The 23,272-nt window shown below is 36.9% G+C and overlaps 1 protein-coding gene across 1 annotated transcript; it reads left to right on the top strand.

Moving 5' to 3' along the window:
• The first annotated feature begins 1,546 nt into the window (after positions 1-1,546).
• patl2 (PAT1 homolog 2) lies at positions 1,547-22,150 on the top strand. Its single transcript, XM_077205901.1, has 19 exons — positions 1,547-1,685; positions 2,203-2,350; positions 2,591-2,877; positions 2,989-3,054; positions 3,134-3,187; positions 3,272-3,427; positions 4,821-4,898; positions 4,990-5,135; positions 9,370-9,444; positions 9,535-9,658; positions 10,882-11,002; positions 11,085-11,182; positions 11,297-11,350; positions 13,558-13,700; positions 13,802-13,958; positions 14,036-14,176; positions 14,391-14,488; positions 14,961-15,101; positions 21,454-22,150. Exons 1-19 carry the CDS (start codon positions 1,665-1,667, stop codon positions 21,485-21,487), a joined length of 2,142 nt encoding a protein of 713 aa, XP_077062016.1. The 5' UTR covers positions 1,547-1,664; the 3' UTR covers positions 21,488-22,150.
• The last annotated feature ends 1,122 nt before the right edge of the window (positions 22,151-23,272 follow it).

The raw sequence follows: 23,272 nt of genomic DNA, 5'->3' as shown, positions 1-23,272 counted from the left end.
AATTCCCCATTTGCACACAAAAAAAATCACTATAAAGAGTTTTGTGAGCACTTGTTAACTCCACCATCTTACAGGTCAACTCCATCAGACATAACCTGACGGAGTTGACGTCTGATGGATTTGACAAAAAGGAATATTTAGGTAACACTGTACAATAATGTTCATTAGTTAACCTTAATCCTTCCCTCGCACTTTGTAACATATTTCCCTCATGGGTAAAAATTACCCGAAACCCTAAAATTATACTTTTTTTTTCTCCAGAAAGCTTCTTTTTTTAATATATATATATATATATATATATATATATATATAATTTTTTTTCTATTTTAATGCAATTTTTGGATATTTTATGTTATATTTTATGTTATTTGCCTTTAAATTACTAGATTTGATCAATAAATAATACATAAATAGTAATTTAAGCACAAACCTCAAATTTTTTCAAATTGAATTCAAAATAACTTACAATTTCATGCATACCCCTTTTAATTCTGCTCAAAATATCTTACATTTGGTGTCTTTGCCGACCTCTTGTGGAAAAAAAATAATATAACATGATATTTCATGACTCTTGCCACTAAATGGCCTTATAGCTCTGTATGGAGCAAATGAGCTGGTACGCTGGGTCCTAAAGTCAGTTTTTATTCAGTATGCATTCACATCATGATTCATAGATCATGATTCAGATACACGTAGACATCATGAAATAATTTTTTGGTAAAGTTTTAGCATTTTTAGTTAGAATTTTGAGCATTTTTAGGTTTTCTATGTGTAGCCTAAAGCATTCCTCGCATTCCATTAATTCCTAGGGGGTCAAATTGACCCCTAGAGGGAAGGATTTGTTACTTTTTTACATTTCAACCACAAAACTCCTCGAATCCATTCATTTTTGTGTGTGTGTGTGTGTGTGTGTGTATTCGTGGTCCAAGTGCAACAAAAGTCCTTGGGTCTTGAACACTCAATTTAAACAAACAAAAAAAACTTCACTTTGGTTAGATATACACAGGACGAATTATATCTCATGTTTAACCAGAGGCATCAGAGCCAGCGGCAAACGTCAAGGACTAAGGTAACACTGTGGGTAAGCAAATTTTAAAAACTGTAATAGGCTACACATTTTTGGATTCAATATTTGTATTGTATGGTAACAGTTTTGTAAAAGCAATCCGCTACGGCCTTGAATGCACCACCTGTTAGGCTACGTTGCTTTTTAAAATAGATTGTAACAAGAAACGCAATTTGTTACATAATCTATCTCCCCCTCCCTATTGCCACTGTTTAACGGCTTAGCTCTGAAATTCATGTTTGTTTTTTGTGAACAGTAAAGCGCCCGTCTTCTTTCATTTAATTTGTTAACTCAGCCATTTTGACATCTGCATAAAACTTTTTTTTTTTATGTGTCACCCTAACAACATACGAAGCCGTGAATAAATGAAGTTAAGTAAATCAAATCAAATACTGTGAGGGACGGTTTGGCTGCAGTATTTGATTATTGGCGGGAGTGACGTGTCGGCGTTGCGTGAGCACCACCTCCAGGTGCGCAGGTGTGTTCATTTACAAACACTGATAAGCACGTGCTACATCACGGGCAGTTGTAGACGTTTATCGAATGTGGATGCGTGATGAAATATTTCACAAAATACTGAAATACTGACAATAATTAAATGGGTGATTCTGAACATCCCGTAAGTAGATGAAGCAATAACATTGTGAATAAGTTCAACATTTTGGATGAAAGCCAATGGATGCATATAACCTATTATAAATGTACTCATTCATACAAAGCTAATATTCTCTGTAACGCTTTACAATAAGGTCTCATTAGATAATGTTATTTAATGCATTTACAGACAATAACTAATGAGCAATATATTTGTTACATTAGGCCTATTTGTTCATCTTTGTTAACATTAGTTATAAAACACAACTGTTCATTGTTAGTTCATGTTAGCCCAGGTCAATTAAATATTACACGGATACAAAAATTTTATTTTATTAATGTAGTCAATTTTGAAATGAACATGAACTGAGATTAATAAATGTGTTTGAGGTTTTTTGCATGTTAACGAATGAAATCTTATAGTAAAGTTTCACCTTTATTTTGTAAAGTGTTACCTTATTTCCTTTTGAATGCTATACATTGCTAAAATGGTGATAGTTAGCATTTTTTTATTATACATCATTTTGTTTCTGTCTCATGAGAAAACCGGGGAATCTGTTCCTGATGCCATTTGGCCAGAGAATGGAGATCAGTGGAGTGACAAAGAGGATGATGAATGTGGACTGTTGCTGGAAATGGCTGAAGAGGATGAGGAGATTGACCTCTACAATGTGGAAACATTTGGCTTAGGTATTATATTATAAAATCATAACATGCACAAATTGGTAACTGACTGATGAAGGGATGGATCCATTTAAAACTGTATAAAGCAGAAAAGGTCCCCATGCTGTTTTTCTTTTCTGTGGTGGAGGGAAATATTGTAATGCTATGCATTGTAATCACTTTAAGCATTATCCCTGCAGCATGTTGGTTTAAGTTGTTTTTCCTTTCTTCAAACTCTCTAAAACATCACTATGCAAAAACTACCAGATGAGGATGTGAGTGGTGAAAATCCAGATGTAGACCCTACGGATCTCCTGCTGCTGTGTAGCGATAGCTCCCCAAGATCACGGTCTTCACCTCCACCCCTTCCCAGACCGCCTTCACCACCTCCCAGACCGCCTTCCTCTTACAATTCCCGTTCACCTCCCAGACCGGGACCTCGCACTTGGCCCCACACTCCAACAGGCCGGTGTCAGCGAGGGAGAGTAGGTCGAGGGCAGCTGTTTGATGACCCAGCTGTAGTGAAGACTGTGGAAGGTCGACCAAGCTTGAAGGTTTACCTGCTTGTTCTATATATATTATTTTATTCAGAAATGCTGGTTTGAAGCTGTGAACTTAAACTGAGTTATAACCACTCTTTTTTTCTGAATTTGATTTATTTTTAGAGTCTTGATAGTGCCATTGTGGATTGCAGCCTCAGCTCCTACTGGGAGGACCTCAATTCAAATACAGTGTGTAGTCTTCAATATTTGGCAACATTTTTTTTTTTTTGACCTGAGGTGTAATTATTTTTATTTTTTTTCACCACAGTGGATGATAGCATCTTTAAAATCCAACAGGCCACCTCCACCGTCTATATATCAGGTGATCAAGCAAATTTCAGATGTGCCTTTTGGAATTATACAACACAACCATCTGTTGATCATTTTTGATCTTCTCACCAATTAGGACCAGGCGATCGTGGGAGTAATTGACCGATCAGCACGTGGCAGGGTCCCACCTGTCTCTCCAAACTATCTTTCTCCTATGCGGCCTTTTTCCACTAGCCGGGGCAGGAGAGGACAGCCTTTCGTTGGATCTTTCAACCAGAGATGTCATTATCAGGTAGTAGGGTTTCTAATATAAATGGGGAACTAAGTGAGGTGGTGTTTTACATTCTGTAAAGGTATATTTGAGTGGTGTTTCCCTGAGCAAAATGAGCTGCCACTACACTAGAATGTTCTGGGTGGTTATTAGAATATTGCTAGAAGATACTCCTTTATGCCCCTCTTGCCAGAGTCATTTATCATTGAAGCAAATTTGAATGAACTGTGATCTGTTGAACCGCATTAGGACTCTTAACTTTATAGTTGACTCCTCTGAGAAGATTTAATGAAGTGAGACTAGTTTTAGCTATTTAAACTACAAACAATATCTTGTCCTGAAAGCTTATTTTCAGGTGTTTTTGGGTTTGGTGCTACTGGTAATGTTTCAACGATAAAAGGGTTTGTTTTTGTTTTTTTAAATGCCCATTCATTTATGCTTTGTTCTGCTATCTAAAACTTTTTTTGAAATATCAACTCATATTGGATTTTTCATTGTGCATGCTCACTTCCCCTATTTGATTGATTTAGCAGTCAGATTAGATGTCCATTTTTACAATTTGTGTAAGTTGTGCAACAAAGTTACAAGTTGTGTTCACAAACCTTTTAGTGTCACAGAGGTGTGTACATCACATGTAACATTTAAAGTGCCTATAGAACATCATCATACCCCCTTGGAAATAGTTGTGCTATTTGTTGTACAGACTGAAATCAAAACCCATTCCAAAAAAAATCTTTTCTAGCTTTATTTACAATGTTGTCTTCTCATACTAATGAAAGAAAAGGCAATCTGTGGATGGACTTGAAGAGAGCAGTCCATTTCCGCTCACCACGGAATTTGATGAACTTGAGCAATTCTGCCAGGAAGAATGGGCAAATGTTCCCCAATCTGGCGGTGCAAAGCTTGTACAGACATATCCAAAAATATGAATGATTCCATAAAGCAAAGGTGGCTCTACAAAGTATTAAATCAGGGGACTGAGGACTTTTCCAACCCTGTTCTAGATTTCTTTTAGTTTTTTAGTTTTTTTTTAATTTTCAGAACTGTTGCTTTTTCTTTCATTAGTTTGTTGTAAGGCAAAATATGTACATAAAGCTAGAAAATCTGGGAAGAGGAATGATGTTTTTCTATTGGCACTGTACTTTCATAGTGGGTAGAAAAAAGATTCACAGTAAACTTTAAATTTGGACTATAGGATTGTAATACAAAAATTCCATTTTTGGAAACTCAAACTAGTTACTTGTTTAATAGAGTTAACCATTTGTTCAAAACCCTTAAATTTGCTCTTAATGCTTTGCCTACTAGATAATTAGTGGTGTTTACCAAGCAGTCTGTTGTGTGAATGAGTTTTTAATAAAGGGTAAGAGGTACAGAAATGGATCTAATGGGTTTTTATTTTATTTTTCTCGTTTAGGCACAAAATAGTCCTATGTTGTCTTGCTCTCCCTATCGACCCCAAAGACTCTTTTCACCCCAGCAACAATATAACCAGGTGATCCTCTTATTCAATTACTACGGTTCTGTTCCTGAATAAAACCGCCTTTTTCCAGAAGCTCATTTCCGTAGTTAAAATTTTTTTCTAGCCTGGAGGTTTTCTGTCACCTTCCCGTCCTCATCTCTCTACCCCAATGCCCCACACGCCCAAACTCATGCACCTGCAGTTCGGGACAGAGTCCCCCAGGCCTGCTCCATTCTACAGCCCATCTTCCAACATCATGCAGGACTTCAGGTTGGTCATCTGCTGTGTAATGGAATACTTTATCAAAGATTAAAAATATGCACCCTCATGTTCTTCCAACCCTTTTAATGAAGCATATGTCAAATAGTTAATCATTAGGGGCTGGGACTTATACAACTTCAATATGTTATAGACCGAGTCATACAATCACATTGCGAGGCAAACTGAATGTACTTTCGTTTATTCAAACTTGACTTGTGAAAAGGTCACACCAGGTGTGATGTCTCATAATTGATCACGTCATGGAAAGATTGACTGTGTTAGTGCAACTGAGAACAATGGGTCTGATTCACTAATAATTGTGTGGATTTTTTTATATTTATTTGCTCAGGAGAACTTCTCACAATTGTGTGGTGTGTTATTTTTTTTGCGCCTAATTCACAAAATGTGTGTTCCATAATTCCTCAAATAAAAACCAGGGCCTTTCTTTACCTGAACTGCAGAAGGTAACAGGCTTTTAAATGAAGCAGGCTTTTGTTAGAGGAAGGCCTTTTTCTAATTCCATCTGTTTGATAAATAATTTTAAATAAACAGTTTTAAATTTAAAAGTTCCTGTGGACTGAGATCATTTAAAAACGTTTGCAAAAATGTCACCATATACAACAAAAGCCAGAAGGGCAACAAAGCAATTTGGGTCAGAATTACAGTAATCAAACACTACCATTGTGTCAGTTTGAACTCATTAAATGTACTGGGTGTTTATTTCAAATACAGTTACTATGGTATTTCTGGTAGATTACAATAAGAGCATACAGTAGCTATGTAAAACGCACACCAGTATCTGATTAACGTTACAGACGGTAGCTATAACCAGCATGAACATGACAAAAAAAATCAATGTTTCCTCAGAGCTACACATATGCTAAATTATACATGTGTTTGTAGTAAGCATGTCACATCATGGCATCCAGTGTCAAAACATAAAAACAACAAAACATTGCGCTGTAGAAATCTTTGTAGCCAACCCCTGCTAGCCACAAACAAATCTCCTCCATCACTCTTTTGTAGAATTGTAGATCTCCGATGCTTTATTTTGTATAATGTTTCTTGATACTGTGTTTGTCCCGCATGGAGTAGATCCACTCTGGCTGCTTTTGTTTCTAGCTCCAGGCTAACTTTTTTCCTCTTAGCTCCAGCTAGCCGTGCTCTGCTCTTGTCTGCTAATCTTCTCAGCTCATCCTTCTGTTTCTTCTAGTATCAGATTCTCCTGGGGTCAGTGTCGAAATGTCTTGCTGCTTTTTTCACCTGAGTTTTCCTCCATATACTTTAAAACTCTTTGTTTATATTTTAAATAAAAATTTCGTCTGGGTGCCATGCTCCTCAAGTTCGTTTTCAATAAAGTTGTTAAAGTCCGTCACTAGCACTAAATGAGACCCGTTGCATCCAATGTAGCTACTGCCATCTATTGGCACCTGTACATTACGATGAACTTGAATGCACATTACTGTATATGAAAGGCACTTAGGAGATTACCTATCCACAAATTTTTTTTCCCCCAGCCTTAATTTAATACTGGCCTTTATTTGTCCGTGTTGTCCACTATCAGAGGCCCGGCGTTTAATTGACCACCGGTTTTTATTTGAGGAATTACGGTACATTATGTATGCACAGCTGTACATGAGACAAATCTGCATCTTTATGCACGTACGTACCCTTTTCTTACACTTCTTTACTCTACAGTAAGTGTCAATTTATATTAAGTGCCCCTATTATGCTTTTTCAGATATTACCTTTCATGCAGTGTAATATAGCTGTTTGTGAATGTAAAAGGCCTGTTAAGTTTTAAAGATTTAAGTGCACAATAAAGTTATTGTCTCTAAAAAAAATTTAAAAAATTGATTCTGAACTGCCGAAACAAGTCGTCAGTAATTCGTCGTACTTCTGTACTTCAGTCATACAATGTAACACATTTTTCTTAATGGCCGCCTATGGTCTTCATTGGCTGCCCGTGAACAACGTCTACTTTGACCCGCTCTCAAACACTGTAGCTGGTTTGTGTTGTGTACATGTTGAAGACACTGTTTTCTGCTCAGCAAAAGCAAATTTGTAAACTTTGTAAACCTTTGAAAGGATGAGGATGTGAACAGTCAGTGGTTAAAATTATCAGAGCGATACAACAGTTGTGTAAGCTTTTGCGATTGCTTAACTCTAAATGGGATTTACAAAATCCTTATCCATTAACGATGGGACAGTACCCACTTTATTTGCACCACATTCCTTCTCAAAATCACAACTTGTAAGTATGATTAATTATTGATGTACACATTTTCTACAGTGTTCAAAATGCGTAGTTTTGTTTAATTGTGTAGGTCTCCGGCTAACTCGTGCTATCACTGTCTTACTGAAATACTTCTGCTAAGCAGCTATGGGCCACTATTACCCAAAATTGTGTCCATTAATGCAGATTGACTGTTGTTCTTACTACTTTGAGGTATGATAAAGGATGGAGCAAGATTTGTTTTACAAACGGTTACATCATTAAAAGTGCTCAGCTAACTCGTGCACTGTTATTGATACAGTTAATGATACGGTTCCCACATGTGCACCGCAATAAATTAGAAATGCACATCGGTTTGTTGATGGACATAGTTTTTCATACTTTGAGATGTTCCAACTGTAATTCCTCACCATCAGCATTAACAAGTCTGAGCAGGATATCACTGAGAAACATCCTGCTCAACATTAGTTATAATGTTAAAACGTCCTGCTCTAGTTGTCCGATGGAAGAACTAGTTATTTAACCCAAACCTCCAATGTTTCATCACTGGACTCGCACTCAAATTTATATGGTTAAATCAATGCCATCGTTACTATCTTTACAGTGTGTATAATCGCTCCGGACAGAGTAAGGCTCCAGAGCTGAAGTTCAGTTATGGTAATGGTTATTTTGTTTTCGACATGCTGTAAGCGGTAGACCAACTACAACAGACTGGCCTGTCTGACCAATCAGAGCAGAGTAGGCTCTCGGAAAGGAGGGGTTTAGAGACAATCTTCGAACGTGTCATCTGAGAATATTTGTAAATGTATATTATATGAGTTTTTTTTTTTTTTTTTTTTTTGCGTGTGGTTTGTTCCTAAAAAATGAGTTTTTTGTAAATTTAGAAAATTTAAAACAAAAGTTATTGATGAATCATGATTTATTTTTGAAAACGGTCGTATGTAGATTTCATGCGTGTGCACGGTAGGTATTTTTTCAATTTTTACATTCACTAACCATACCGTCTCCATATTGCACTTCACTGAAAAGTCAGTTGGTGGTCTCTTTATGGACGACCAAATGTGTCAATTTTATATATATATATATAATATATATATTTCACAAAAATGCAAAACTGTCAGTGTACATTTGTTGGAAGCGCACGACACCTGAATCAACAGCACTTCAGGTGTCCCAGGTTTGTATCTTGGCTTGTAGTGCTTACCTGATCCCTCTCATATCACTTCATGTTTCTCTTGGAACGGTTTTGTCAAAATGAAGGCAAAAAGTGCACATGAAAACAGCAAATCTAATATCATGGTTTAATATACCTATGCCCACCCCTTAATTTTTCTTAAAGCTTAATACATATTTATTTTATTTATTTCTATAATAGCTATTTCCTCAATCCCTTTGTGTCCCAAGTGTGCTGCATAGACCAAAGCCAAAACATTTTGATTGCTCCTTGGTGGCTGGCTGCAGTATAGGTCATAAACCCGCTCTCTCCATGTAATGGGACATGAGCCTAAAAAAAAGAGCCTACTTTTTTTTTCTTTTTTTTTTGACGCTTGTTTCTGCCATTTTAGGTAGTTCTTACCATCCTGATGCATGTCCAAGTGTTAGTTTGTTTTGTTTTTTTTACAGTGAGTTTTAGTTAGTAGTTTGAGCCCTTAAAAATGGGGTGTCATGACTGTGCTTGAATATATGTGGGATCTTGATGCCACTGCTCCACCTCAGGCTCACTAATGCACAGACGCTGGCTCCAGATAACATTATTGGCAATGACCGTTTCTGGGATATTTTGGCTTCATTTTTGTGATAGAAAGTGACGACATTTTGTCTATTAAAATCTTTTACATCCTGATAACTTGAATTCGTATCGGCCAATTAAGATGATAAAGAAAATCAGCTATTGGCTGTAAAAATTGAGAATTTCATTTTTGGGTGAATTTTTCAACTAGGGTGCTGCAATTTGGACTTACTAGTTAATGTTTGGTCTTTCCACAAATAATTTTTATCAACTTTTAGTGCACCAGGTCCTGTTGTTCAGTTCCACCCCCAGCACAAGCGGCTTTTGAGTCAGCGACAGCAGAGATCTAACAGGTAAGTGTAATGAACATTTGTCTTTTGGAAATAAATGTTTACTTGGAAATAAATGTCTTTCCTTTTCCTGAATTGAAATATAATTCTCAGAAAGCCAGTGAGCTGGGACCCATATTGTCAAATCATGACCGATAAAGAGAAGGAATGGATAATCAGGCTGCAGATGATCCAGCTACAGAGTGAGAATCCACATCTGGATGACTACTATTACCAGGTCTGTATCAGTCCTAAACTTCTCCGCCCTCCAGAAAATGGTCAAGGAAGTTGTTGGGTTTAACTACTAGGTGTGGGAATCTTTTGGAATCTCATGATTTGATTGAAATCAATTATTGGGGTCACGTTTGGATCAAATATCGATTCTTGATTTTTGTATCAATTTGATTTGGCATAGATTTGATTCTTAACTTGTTTTTGAATTGTATTTATTGTGTATGAATGCATCTACTTATATTATATAAAACCCATGCCCCCAATTGATTGATATTAAAACACTCATAGGTGTAGTTAAACAAAGTTTAACTTAATTTGTTTAAATATTTTATTGAACTATTTTATTCATAATAAATTACATTTCCTGCCTTTTAATTTTTTTAGGATATTGGTAATACTAGTTATATTGTTTATAATTTTTCCTGATACCATTTTATTATATATTATATTGCGTTTAAGAGGCTTGTTTTTGTGATATCTGGCAAACCTTCACTGGAGCTTTAATGATGGAGAACGTTGGAGTACAACATGATCCTGGAACAACTTTCCAATCAGATTTGAAGTTTACAGATATTCAAGTTTAGGCTGACAACCAGGGTTAGGTGCTTCTACTTCAGTGTTCTTCACCCATTATTTCCCTCTGATGTTAGGGATGGGCTTAGGACTAAATTTTCGAACCGGAATTTTCCAGGATCAACAAAATATGTTGATGTCTTGCTTTGCAAAATCTTGGTGACTCTTTAACGAAGAGAGGAAAGAGTTCAGAAGAGTAGGAGATTATCAGCTGGTTCCGATCAGTTGCCGATCATTTGGAGCTGAAAAATATAATGCGTGCTATTGCATTCTCAATATTTAGTGATTTAGCCTCATATACAGGATATGTTGATTTGTTTTTAAAAGCAGGTATTGTTTGTTACCACAGCAACCGCTTGCGCATCCACATTGAACGCCCTTCTCGTGTAAACATTTTTTTAAAAAGTGCTGGTCTGTGGGAATTTTTTTATTTTATTCATAAAAATATTGATATGGAACTGCGCTGCACTGTTCTTTGCTCCGTAAACATGTTAACACGTTTAGAATATCTATTTTTGATGTTTGTGAATCGATTAGAATAATTAGAAGGTAGAATCGTGAACCCCCCCCCCCCCCCCCCCCCCTGTCCTGTTGGCTTTACTTACTTAATGTATGAGTTTGGGTGTCAAGTCTAGTTATTTTTAATCTCTGCAGGAGTACTATCAGAGGATGGAAGCCAAACTTACTGAAGAGGAGATCATGGGTGACCGGTTAAAGAAGGAACCACCTAAACTCACAACCCCTTATGTTACCAAAACTCTCTCGTACATGCCAGGTCTGGCACAATAAACTGATGTAATGCCTATTTTATAATTTTACAGTATAAATGATTTGCAGTTATTCCTGCATTACTACAGTGGTCCACTTTGAAGGTTCGCTCGGGCAGGTTGCAGTGTCCACCTGTTTCTCTCCAAGAAGAGCAATTGATGCCGTTCATGCGCACACACATGATGAGGTGAGATTTGCTGTCTTGAACTGAAGATGTAAAAAGAATTTGTAGTAATTTGGTGAGAGGAAGAGGGGCTACTTGGGAAAAAACAAAAAAAACTGTACCTTCTTATTTGAGCAGGAGCACAAAGACACTAGACAGCAAAGGTTGGATGTTTTGAGCACCATTGAGAAGGTAACCACTTTGTAATATTGAATCCAGTTCTGAAGTATTAATTTTGGATTGGGATATTTTTGCACTCTTACATTAGGATGGTGACACAACATGTCTTGTTAGTACAGTGATTTGGCGTCCCTCACATGTTCTCCATATTATTACAGTGTCTATCTGTCTGTCACACCAACCACCTGTCAGTCACAGTCTATTTATCTCTGCTATTCACACTCTGTTCTTTATTACTGTAACCTATAGACCTTTCTGCCTGCCTGCAACCAACAAGAAAAGCCTCTAGCACTAGGGCTGCAATGATGCACTGTGTCTATACTAGTTAAACAGCCTGTTGTCTCTAGTCCGGGTCCCCCTTGAGTCCGGCCTTGGATCAAGATTAATTCCTAACTCAATGTATAGATTGAACTGTGTAGAACCATTAAAATTGGTACCTTGGAGTTATTCTAAATTCTGGATCCTATTTTTCGAGAGACCTACAAGTGTCCACTGGTATGTTGGCATGGATAAATATTTTACCACTAAATGGCATAATTTGACCAATCAGAATTAAGAATCATTGGTTTTTGTTGTTTACCGTATCTGTTGACAGTGGTGGAAAGAGTACTGAAAAAACATACTCAAGTAAAAGTACCATTACATTCCAAAAAATGTAGTGTGAGTAGAGTAAAAAGTACTTGTCCAAAAAACCACTTGAGTAAGAGTAAAAAAGTAGCTTATTTAAAAGTACTCATGAGTACTGAGTAGTGAGTACTGAGCTGCGGATTCTACCCCTTATAATAAACACTGTGCACTACAATTTATAAATTTAAAAAAATTGCACATACTGTAATTCACATTATATTTTCTTCTTTGTCAGAAGGATTGAATATATATCATCCATCTTTTTAAAATGCATCAAATCAGTACACTCATCAACATTTAAATCATATTATTTGGGGGGGGGGGAAAGCATTTAAAATTAGGCGAGAAGAAACTGGGCCTCAGCATGCTATTGTTGCACATAAAATGTCAATATTCATAACTGTGCAAAGAATTCAAAAACCTTTAGAAACTCATATGATACTTCAGCATCACACACATTGAGATGGGTTAAATAGAGAGATTAAAAAATACCCAATTTCTCTCCAAAACGGTACCAATGTTAGTGTTTTGATAAATTAGAATCACTAATATTATCAGATTACCTCACCTAATGCACTGAAAAAGGCTAAGATAGTGAGCTAACACTAATTACACACTTTAATTCCATGCTATTAAATATGTTAGAATTTAAACGTAAATGCACATTGTTCTAGAAGGGTGGCATCATTCCTTACATTTTACACGGCTACATTTACTCGCATTGTAATGCTGCTGATAATATAATTTGTAAGGAAAAATGTGCACAGATCGTGACGCGCATCTCTCTATAATGTGATTGTGAAGTAAATGGGAGCGGGAATTCACCGCATTATGAACTCGTCACGCAATACCCCCAGCCTCAGACCCAATGTTAGGCCATTTAGACAGGCCAGCCTATATAAATATCATATTAAGCAGAAATGTGAAATGTACCTTTAGCATATAAGAGGAAGACGCTGATATCTGGATTGATTTGATGCGTGAAGAATGCACTTCCACAGCAGTCACGAGTAACAGCAGGAATAGGCGGTTAAAGTTTTCTATGCTTAATTTGATTTTATAACAGTCACGAGACCGATTACTCAATCCAATCACGTTGATGGATAAAAATAAAATGAAATTAGGCTAAAACAAGCATATGTAACGAGTAACGACCACAAACAGAAGGAAAATAGCGGAGAAAAGTACCGATACATCACTTAAAATGTACTCAAGTAAAAGTAAATTACACAATTTTTAAACTACTCAAAAAAGTACAATTTCTGAAAAACTACTTAATTACAGTAATGTGAGTATTTGTAATTCGTTACTTCACACCCTTGTCTGTTGATTGCGCTGCTGAAGGGCTGCACATCCTTAGAATAACTTGGAACGACCACATTTCATTATTCAGTCTACAACTGCTTTGAAACAACTTCCTAACCTTTTTGTCTTTTTATTAATCCATTAATCTCGGATGTTATTCACAATTCGGAAGACAAAATCTGTTGCTACTTTGGTTTCATTGCGACTTTAAATACTGTCATATGGGGCTCAAAATTCAGAATCCAACTAAAGTCACCCATTCACTTGACCGTTTTGCTTTCTCACAGTTGTACATAGTTTTGTTAGAAGTGGAAGAGGCAGAGAAAACAAAGGCAACAGTGACTGACAAAGATGAGGAGAGGCAGTTGATGCAGAACATTAAGAGGAAGGTGAAGCAGCTTTACACTGAGCTGCGGGTCACTAATCTACTGTAAGAAACTCTTTAATTTTCTGTTGTGAATGTACAGTATAGGTTTCTGATCTCATACTTCTATAGTATATAATTTTTATATGTTTTTGTCCTCCCTACAGGGACTCGGGAGAGGAATTTATTTCGTGTCTACTTGTATCAAAAGGAAAGAGGATGTTGGCCAGACTCCTCCCATTCCTGTCACATGATGCGTCCCTACATATCCTGAGTGTGGTAACCAAACACCTCCCAGTATTGATGAGCAGAGATCCAGATGAGGTCTGGAACGTGTATTAATTTGTTTTCTGTATAGCTCTTGATGTTGATCACTTATTCAAGCTCTAACCTCTTCGCAGGCCCTGCCTGTTTTGTATCCATCGCTCCGTACTGTGGTTGATGGACTTGCATTCAGTCAGCTAATCCGAATTCTGAAAGAGTTCACCACATCACTGCCCGACTCAAAAGACACACGGTTAACACTGGCCTGCCAAAACAAGGTCAGCTTTTAGGCAATTATATAATTTTGTACTGTTTATTTATTTTTTAAATTTGTCATTTTCAGTGTAGTTATATTTGGTATCTTTAGTTATGGTAAAACATGGGTAACTGCTTTACATTTTCTCAGGTAATATTTTCAGGTTTAATGAATGCAGGTTAAAAACGTAGTCTATGTATTAAAAAAACATTTTAAATGAACTTAATGCTTTGCAGTTTGGTCTGTCGCTGCTGTATGCTCTGCTCTCGCAGGGAGAAAGGCTTTTATCTTCTGACCTTCCCATGGAACCCAGCATCGGAGACTTTGAGACCTGGTACCATTTGTGCTTGCCCTTAAATTACTTAAAACAATTGCATTTATCTCCATCTCTCTCTATGGAAGATGTTCACACTGTTTGTTCAATACAATGAATTGTGGACTGTAATGAGAGGCTGTCAAATATCATATATAGAAATCATACAGCTTTGCGTGAGGAACAGATCCAAATTTAAGGCACGAGTCATTGGAAATCTATACATTTCCCTAGATATTGAATCATGTTCATGATTTTGTGTAGGTTTTGTTCAGATTATGTTATGATCAGTTATGCTGCACTTTCAGCTGAATGCGAATCAAATTTTCAAATATTCACTGAAAACCATAGGCTACTAGTTTCAACCAATTTGTCAACAAATTTGGTCTGTTCCTCTGGGAAGTTGAGTAATTTTTTGTTGTTGTTTTTATTATTAGTATTCAGTAAATGAAAAATTGAAAATTGAAACTCAATTTTTCTAACAACCATCAAGGACGGATACCGTATTCCTTGTGGCCCGGCAGCTATCCCAGACAACACTTGTTGAGCCATTACTTCTGCCCTCCAACCTGCTAACGCTTTTCTGTCGATATCTGGACAAGCGGACCATACACCAACTGAAGAACAACATGGAGTGAGTCGAAATACCACACTCAATACTTCACACTTTGCATATCTCTTAGAGCATTTCATATCTGTAGATAAAATGCTTTGTTGTGAAACGTGGACATAAATTGAAATGTAGCATTGTAAAAGCAAACTGAACCAAGAGAAAATTCAACTTTGTAACGCATGCATACCGCAATTTATGCAAGTGACATGCATACCGCAATTTATGCAAGTCACATGCAAGTAAAACTGTCCTCTCATTGGTTCACCAGTTTGTTTCGTGAAAATGCAACACTCAATATTGCGGAACAACTCCCACCTTCTAAAGAGCCAATCGCCTATTGGTAGTCATCACGTCACTGCAGCTGCCGTTAGAAGGTCCGGTTCCTATAGAAAAGTCAGACGCACGCTTCCACTGCGCATTAGCTTCCATAGATATACACACTAAACGTCACCTTGTGGTTCTAAGCATGCGTCAAAACCGCTGCCATCTTGGAACAGGGGTCTTGCCATACGAAGTAGCTAGTAACGCTGCTATTTCTGCCTGTACTTCGAATTCATGAATGATGCCGGACTTTTGTGCTGCGTATGGATGTTCACGTGAACGAAATCTAAAAACCAGACAGCAAGGGATTACATTTCACAAGAATGCGAAATTGTCAATTTTTTTAAATTTCTCTGGACTCAATGAAATGCATGTCTGACCATTGGAACGAACAAAAAAAACTAGAAAATCGCATTCATGACGATTTATGGTGACTTTATTTCAGTTAGACCTTTTCCTACATTGACGCTGATGCATTAAAGAGGGGCTCCCCTGTTCCATGATGGCGGCTCTATTGACGCATTCGTTCCAATGAACTGCCGTAGCCAAGGCGACATCTAGTGTATATATCTATGATTAGCTTCATCCAGCCTGAAAAATTAAGTTTTCTGTCATGACGTGAGCATTTAGAAACAAAATGTATGAGACTGTTTTTGTCAGATTTCATTGGTGATTTCAAATTGGAAATTTAATCGTAAGCTTGATGAACAGTTTTGGAGAATTTGATGTTTCCCCATTCAAAGAGATAGGACCTGCAATGAAATGCAGGCGTTTCAAATGGCCTCCGAGTAGAGGTGGGCGATATATCGTTTAGACGATAATATCCAAATTGTTGTCTGGACGATATGCAAAATTGGGATATCGAATATTTCATCATTTGTACAATCCGACCCCCCAAACATGAAAAGAGCTGAAGGAAGTTAAAGAGGAAACAAATAACGCACACTATAACCTTCTAAACAATTATATGTATCGATTTTAATACTGTAGGGGTTTGTTTGACTGCATTTTATTTTATTTTTTGTACAAAATCAAGATCATTCCTCAATTGCACGAGAGTAAGCTGCTACTAATTTGCAATATACAACAGCGAAGTTCTTACCTCACCTGTGTGTTATGACGTTTCTTAGGTTGAAGCAACAATCCAAAATCGTAAAGTAAAGCCGATGTACGATTCATAAAATAGCTGCTAGAAAATGCAAAATATGCGTTGTTTGCGGAAAAATGAAGTCTGAAGTTAAAAAGTTTTTCTTAAAGGTCTGTGGCAAGCTTCGTGATTGCATCATTAGAAAATTGCGTTGTACAGGTCCTTCTAAAAAAATTAGCATATTGTGATAAAGTTCATTATTTTCCATAATGTAATGATAAAAATTAATCTTTCATATATTTTAGATTCATTGCACACCAACTGAAATATTTCAGGTCTTTTATTTTTTTAATACTGATGATTTTGGCATACAGCTCATGAAAACCCAAAATTCCTCTCTCAAAAAATTAGGATATCATGAAAAGGGTCTCTAAACGAGCTATTAACCCAATCATCTGAATCAACTAATTAACTCTAAACACCTGCAAAAGATTCCCGAGGCTTTTAAAAACTCCCAGCCTGTTTCATTACTCAAAACTGCAATCATGGGTAAGACTGCCGACCTGACTGCTGTCCAGAAGGCCATCATTGACACCCTCAAGCAAGAGGCTAAGACAGAAAGAAATTTCTGAACAAATAGGCTGTTCCCAGAGTGCTGTATCAAGGCACCTCAGTGGGAAGTCTGTGGGAAGGAAAAAGTGTGGCAAAAAACGCTGCAGAACGAGAAGAGGTGACCGGACCCTGACGAAGATTGTGGAGAAGGACCGATTCCAGACCTTGGGGGACCTGCGGAAGCAGTGGACTGAGTCTGGAGTAGAAACATCCAGAGCCACCGTGCACAGGCGTGTGCAGGAAATGGGCTACAGGTGCCGCATTCCCCAGGTCAAGCCACTTTTGAACCAGAAACAGCGGCAGAAGCGCCTGACCTGGGCTACAGAGAAGCAGCACTGGACTGTTGCTCAGTTGTCCAAAGTACTTTTTCGGATGAAAGCAAATTTTGCATGTCATTCGGAAATCAAGGTGCCAGAGTCTGCAGGAAGACTGGGGAGAAGGAAATGGCAAAATTCCTGAAGTCCAGTGTCAAGTACCCAGAGTCAGTGATGGTCTGGGGTGCCATGTCAGCTGCTGGTGTTGGTCCACTGTGTTTTATCAAGGGCAGGGTCAATGCAGCTAGCTATCAGGAGATTTTGGAGCACTTCATGCTTCCATCTGCTGAAAAGCTTTATGGAGATAAAGATTTCATTTTTCAGCACGACCTGGCACCTGCTCACAGTGCCAAAACCACTGGTAAATGGTTTACTGACCATGGTATTACTGTGCTCAATTGGCCTGCCAACTCTCCTGACCTGAACCCATTGAGAATCTGTGAGATATTGTGAAGAGAAAGTTGAGAGATGCAAGACCCAACACTCTGGATGAGCTTAAGGCCGCTATCGAAGCATCCTGGGCCTCCATAACACCTCAGCAGTGCCACAGGCTGATTGCCTCCATGCCACGCCGCATTGAAGCACTCATTTCTGCAAAAGGATTCCCGACCAAGTATTGAGTGCATAACTGAACATAATTATTTGAAGGTTGACTTTTTTTGTATTAAAAACACTTCTTTTATTGGTCTGATGAAATATGCTAATTTTTTGAGATAGGAATTTTGGGTTTTCATGAGCTGTATGCCAAAATCGTCAGTATTAAAACAAAAGACCTGAAATATTTCAGTTGGTGTGCAATGAATCTAAAATGTATGAAAGTTTAATTTTTATCATTACATTATGGAAAATAATGAACTTTATCACAATATGCTAATTTTTTGAGAATGACCTGTATAATGAGTCCAAAAGATGGAATACATTTTCCCAAGAGATCGGTTCGGTACGCATTACAAACCGAACCATTCCGGTGGTTGGATCATTTTTCCTGCCGACCAAAATCCGCGCTGGAGCGAACAGCACAACGTTGCGCAACATCAAATGGCAAATGTAATGAAAGCCGAACGAAACTCATTGTTTTGTGCTTCACGGACCGTTTATCAGTTCGGACGAATGTCAGCGCAGCGCGAGCCGATCTTGATTAAGCGACACCGTTACTACATAAGAGATCCAGCAACCAAAGCATTTCAATTCGCCACTTTAAGTAATAACATCGCTGCGAGATCTAGTGAGAAGCGTTACAGTTTCTCCGTTATTAACGGATCAAACAGCGCTGACGTGGAAACCAGGAGAAACATCGTTCCATGAATGAACTAGTTATAGGTTTTAAGTCCACAGATAATTCACAATGGATTTAATATTTTTTTTTACAGTCTATGGTAGTAACACTAACTTGTAACCATATTTGGCAGAAATATTATATGCTTTCAAGTACGTCACATCTTTTTCCAGCACTTCAAAACTCAAATGTTATTTAAATGTTATTTTTAATGTGATGACCAAAACATTATTTGTTCATCGATCAAAGATTACCCCCATTTATAAAACTAAAAGTTTCAAGATGTAGGAAAACTTATTTTTAAATAAGTTTGAGTTTTCTTTCAATAAATAGGAAATTTCTATGGCATTTCTTTATTTTTGCTGTATCGAAAACGTACCGAACGTGATACCAGTCACCACTGTATCTTATTGAACCGAACCGTGAATTTTGTGAACCGTTACACCCCTATTAAAAATATAAAAGAACATTTTAAAAAGTTTAGGAGTCTTTAAATCAATAATGTCTCATATCTTTATGTACTAGTAATTCTATACAATAATAGGTCAAATGCAGCATGTCAAAAGACCAACTGGACCTTCTTTGCCAGTTTGCACACATTTCTTTGAAGGATTGCAAAAATATCGCCTGAATATCGATATCGAGATAGACAAAAATGATTACCTCATTTATTTTTCAATATCTCCCACCCCTACCTCCGAGTGAAATGACTTGTCTTAAAGGGACTTTGGTTATGTTCACCAAACAATTAGACACTGCTTTTTACATAACTTTCCTATTATGAATTCATACAGATTTGTTTGTCTTGATTGGAACTGTTCACTTGTGGTGAGAACCCAGAGTTTTTTTATTCCTGCAGAGACCGCCTCATGCAGGCCGTTAATTTTGGTGCACATCCGAGCATGTTCGCATGTGCCTAAACGAACTGAACTATGGGAAAAAAATGCAACAGGTTCCAAAACAAACAACATTCATAAAAAAAAACATCTTGTGTTTCACTGAAAAAGTGTATACAGGTTTGCAGTGACATGAGGGTGCGTATATGATGATTATTGGGTGATTATATTCCTTTAAATATGAAATTGCACATTTGCACAGTCATTAGATTGGCATACCTCCGTTTTATAGTTTCTCCTGATGAGACTTTGAATCTTTTTTTCATCGGCCCTTTTATGCTCTGGATGAACTGAGATCACCGTCACAATGTTTAAACCTTTTCAGAACGCCAACCTACCCACAGCTTGCTTGTAGTTTTATCTGCACATGAAAATTATTGGAGATAGATTTACTTCTAGCTTGCCACAAATCCTAACTTTTCTTCTTTTTTTTTTTTTTTAAAGGTATGCTGTGAAAAATTAGCAATGAAAAGGCATGGACCGTTATTTTATGGCTGATCATATTGCATTATGCATTTGTAGGAGCTTCCCTTTCAGATTTATGGGAGGAGAGTATTAACCCTCCTATTACATATGGGTCTGTTGCACCTTTTGGGTCCTTTTTGCCCCTGAAGTGCTTGGTGGCTTTACACATGAAATTATGATGATTTGTTTGTTGAACAAAAGTTCAAAGATCAAATTGTCTAAATTTTAAAGATCAAATTGTCTAAATTTTAAAGATCCACATTTCACTCTGCTATCATCTATGGATGAACCATTGCAGCATGAACAGGATATTCAGGCCGTTTATCTTTTTTCATCTGAAAGTAAAGGTTTATGCAAGTAAAATGGAATATAAGAACACATGGATATTACTCTGAAATGTTTAAACCAAATATAAGTTTCATTATGATATTCAAATAAAATTTCTCAAATGTTAATCAATATATCTTTCTTGCATCACACTGCCATGTAGATCTTATAAGATTTGAAATTTAGGAATAGCATGGTTGAAACATGCAACATTCAGAACTTAATATTTTTCCGAATGGACCCGGGAATGCAAAGGTTGTATATTAACGGAGTGTCTATATACACCAAGTGCAAATAGCCCACCCTGTTGGTAGAAACTATTTACACTAACTCCGCCCACCAATGTCTGGTTAGGCTCGACAAAAAAAAAATCACCTGTAATTTATCAGCCACAGTGGCGTAAGAAATACTGCTATTTTTACATATTTTACAATCGCACTTAGTGCCAATAGCCGATGCCGTATACGAAAGGTGTTTTTTTCTTTTTTTTAAATGTATGCATTACAAGTGTTAAATGTCCTGATTTGTATAATGTATAGGATAATGTAAATCCTGATTTACTAAGGTTTGTGATACTCAACTTACGGTACTTGCGCCATTTATTTAACGCCCAAAAAGCATGTCTTAACCCAAGGGTACAAAACTCATTCTTCAAGGCTGTGGCCCTTCAGGAACTGAGTTTTGCACCCATTTTGCACTTGACAAGGCTGTGATAGTTGGTGCTATGAGGAGATACAGCAGAGAACGGAGAGAGCGTGATGAAACGAAAATAATTTTCTGCACTTATGTTCATTTATTTGAAATTCCAGAGGAAGACATTTGAACATTGTTTGTCAAGCCACGTTAAATTAAATTTGCTGCGCCTGTGTTAGATTACCCAGACCTGATTATTATAGGCTTTGCTTGTTTGCGACCCTACACTTTGCACTGATCACCCGCAGAACTTTTTCACTCCCATCTGCGCTTTTAAGAGATTGCAGTCTAACGCTAATCTGTCCCGTTCAGTAAATCTGGCCCTTGAACTTTTTATTGTAAGATTAAGTGTTTTTTCTTTTCTTTTTTTTCCTGACTGCAGATCAGCTACAGGATATCTGGCTGTAGCATCATAACTGAGCACTGACCCTATGACCTCCCTCTACAATGTCCTGAAACATACAGTAGGATGACGCCAAACATGAAATGAACTGGATTTTGTGACAGACCACATTCATCAGTGATTTATCTGTATTCCTGTCAACCTCAATTCCTTTTCTCCTATTTAAACGGTCTACTTTAAGCGTATTCCATTAGTCCCATCAAGGTCAGCTTTGCACTGATTAGCAAATTAGCACTTTTTTTTTTTTTTTTTACAAAATTTATAAGTATTATTTATGTAAAAGTGGCTGATATTCAGTCATAAATCATGACCGTATAAAGCATGTCGTGTCTCAGATAAAGCTGATCATGTTAACGTTGTGGTCTTCAGAGCAAGCTGTTGGGGTTGATGTGAGATTGTACAGTTGCACTAAAGGTGTTGGGTTTAATTTGTGATTATAAAAACATATTTTGTTATGAAACCAACTACGTCTTTCAAAGAAAGGTTTTGGGAGTTAATCTGGATGCCTTAATGTTAATTTCAGAATTATGTACACTTATGTAAAAGAAATGCTTGCGGTATGGATTAATTTTGTTTTATTTTTGTAATTGTTCGACCTAATGTCATATGTATTCTTTTTCACTGTTGCAGAGCACATGCAAATTAAAAAAATAAATAAATAAAAATGTGTAAAAGTCATTGACTCAATGTTGATTTGTGACTGAATCAACTAACAGATGATCATTTTTGGACTGTATCCTTTGATTTGTGCTATTCACAATATAACATGGCCTTGAGTGCATTTTTATAGTAACTTAAAATTAATGAAATAAAAGGTCCCTTTTATTTAAAGGGTTGTAGTTCACCCCAAAACTTTAATTCTGTCATTATGCACAATGTTGTTCCAAACCCGTGACCGTAAGACTTTCATTAACCTTCAGAACACAAATGAAGATCTTTGATGAAATCTGAGAGATTTCTGTTCCTCCATCGACAGCTACACAGCTGACACTGACGCTTTAAAAAGTTCATAGAGATTGTAAAACTAATCCATATAAATGGGAGTGGTTTAGTCCAGATTTTCTGAAGAGACAATCACTTTATATGATGAATGGATTGAATTAACACTTTTATTCACTTATAAACATTGATCAGCGAACATAAACAAAATGCTCTCTGCTTCACCAAACAGTGCTACTCTACATAAACCGCATTGCTTATCTACAGATATGAGCCAAAGAGCATAATGCTTTCTGATTAGTGAGAAACCACAGCTTAGGAGTGACCCACACCATGTTGAAATGTTTCTAAAAAAAAGTGTTTTACACTCTTTCTCATGTGAAATGTACACGCTTCACAAAAGCACACTTTATTTCTTACAATGTAAAACTTTCTATTTGCACCAAATTACAGAATCTAATGAATTACTGAATTGCACCTTCAAATAAAAAATGATTTAAAAAACCCGCTAACTATCATTCTCACTTTCTTTCAGAATTTTGTTTTAATTATTATTTTTTTTAGAATTACACATTTCCAAATTTATATTTTTATATACTGGTTTAGCTTTTTGTCCAGCTAATTAAAACAATTTTAGAAGTGAATCATACAAAAGTATTTTACTTTCAGCCTGTGTTTGCTTGTTTTTACTGCACTGAGTTTTCAGATCAGTCACATCTTCATTCTAACTAACACAGAGAACTCCTTTGTGTGTTTTAGGGTGAGTCAGGGTGATGTAATTCGACATAGTGTATGTGTAAAAGTGTATCGGAAAAGAGTAGGTTCGCGGGTTAAAGGTCAAGCTTTCAACTCTCCTTCA

This window comes from Siphateles boraxobius, unplaced genomic scaffold, assembly GCF_051911475.1.
Source record: "Siphateles boraxobius isolate OS27281-9 unplaced genomic scaffold, OSU_SipBor_1 55, whole genome shotgun sequence".
NCBI lineage: Eukaryota > Metazoa > Chordata > Actinopteri > Cypriniformes > Leuciscidae > Siphateles > Siphateles boraxobius.
This window is presented reverse-complemented; position numbering and strand designations above follow the sequence as displayed.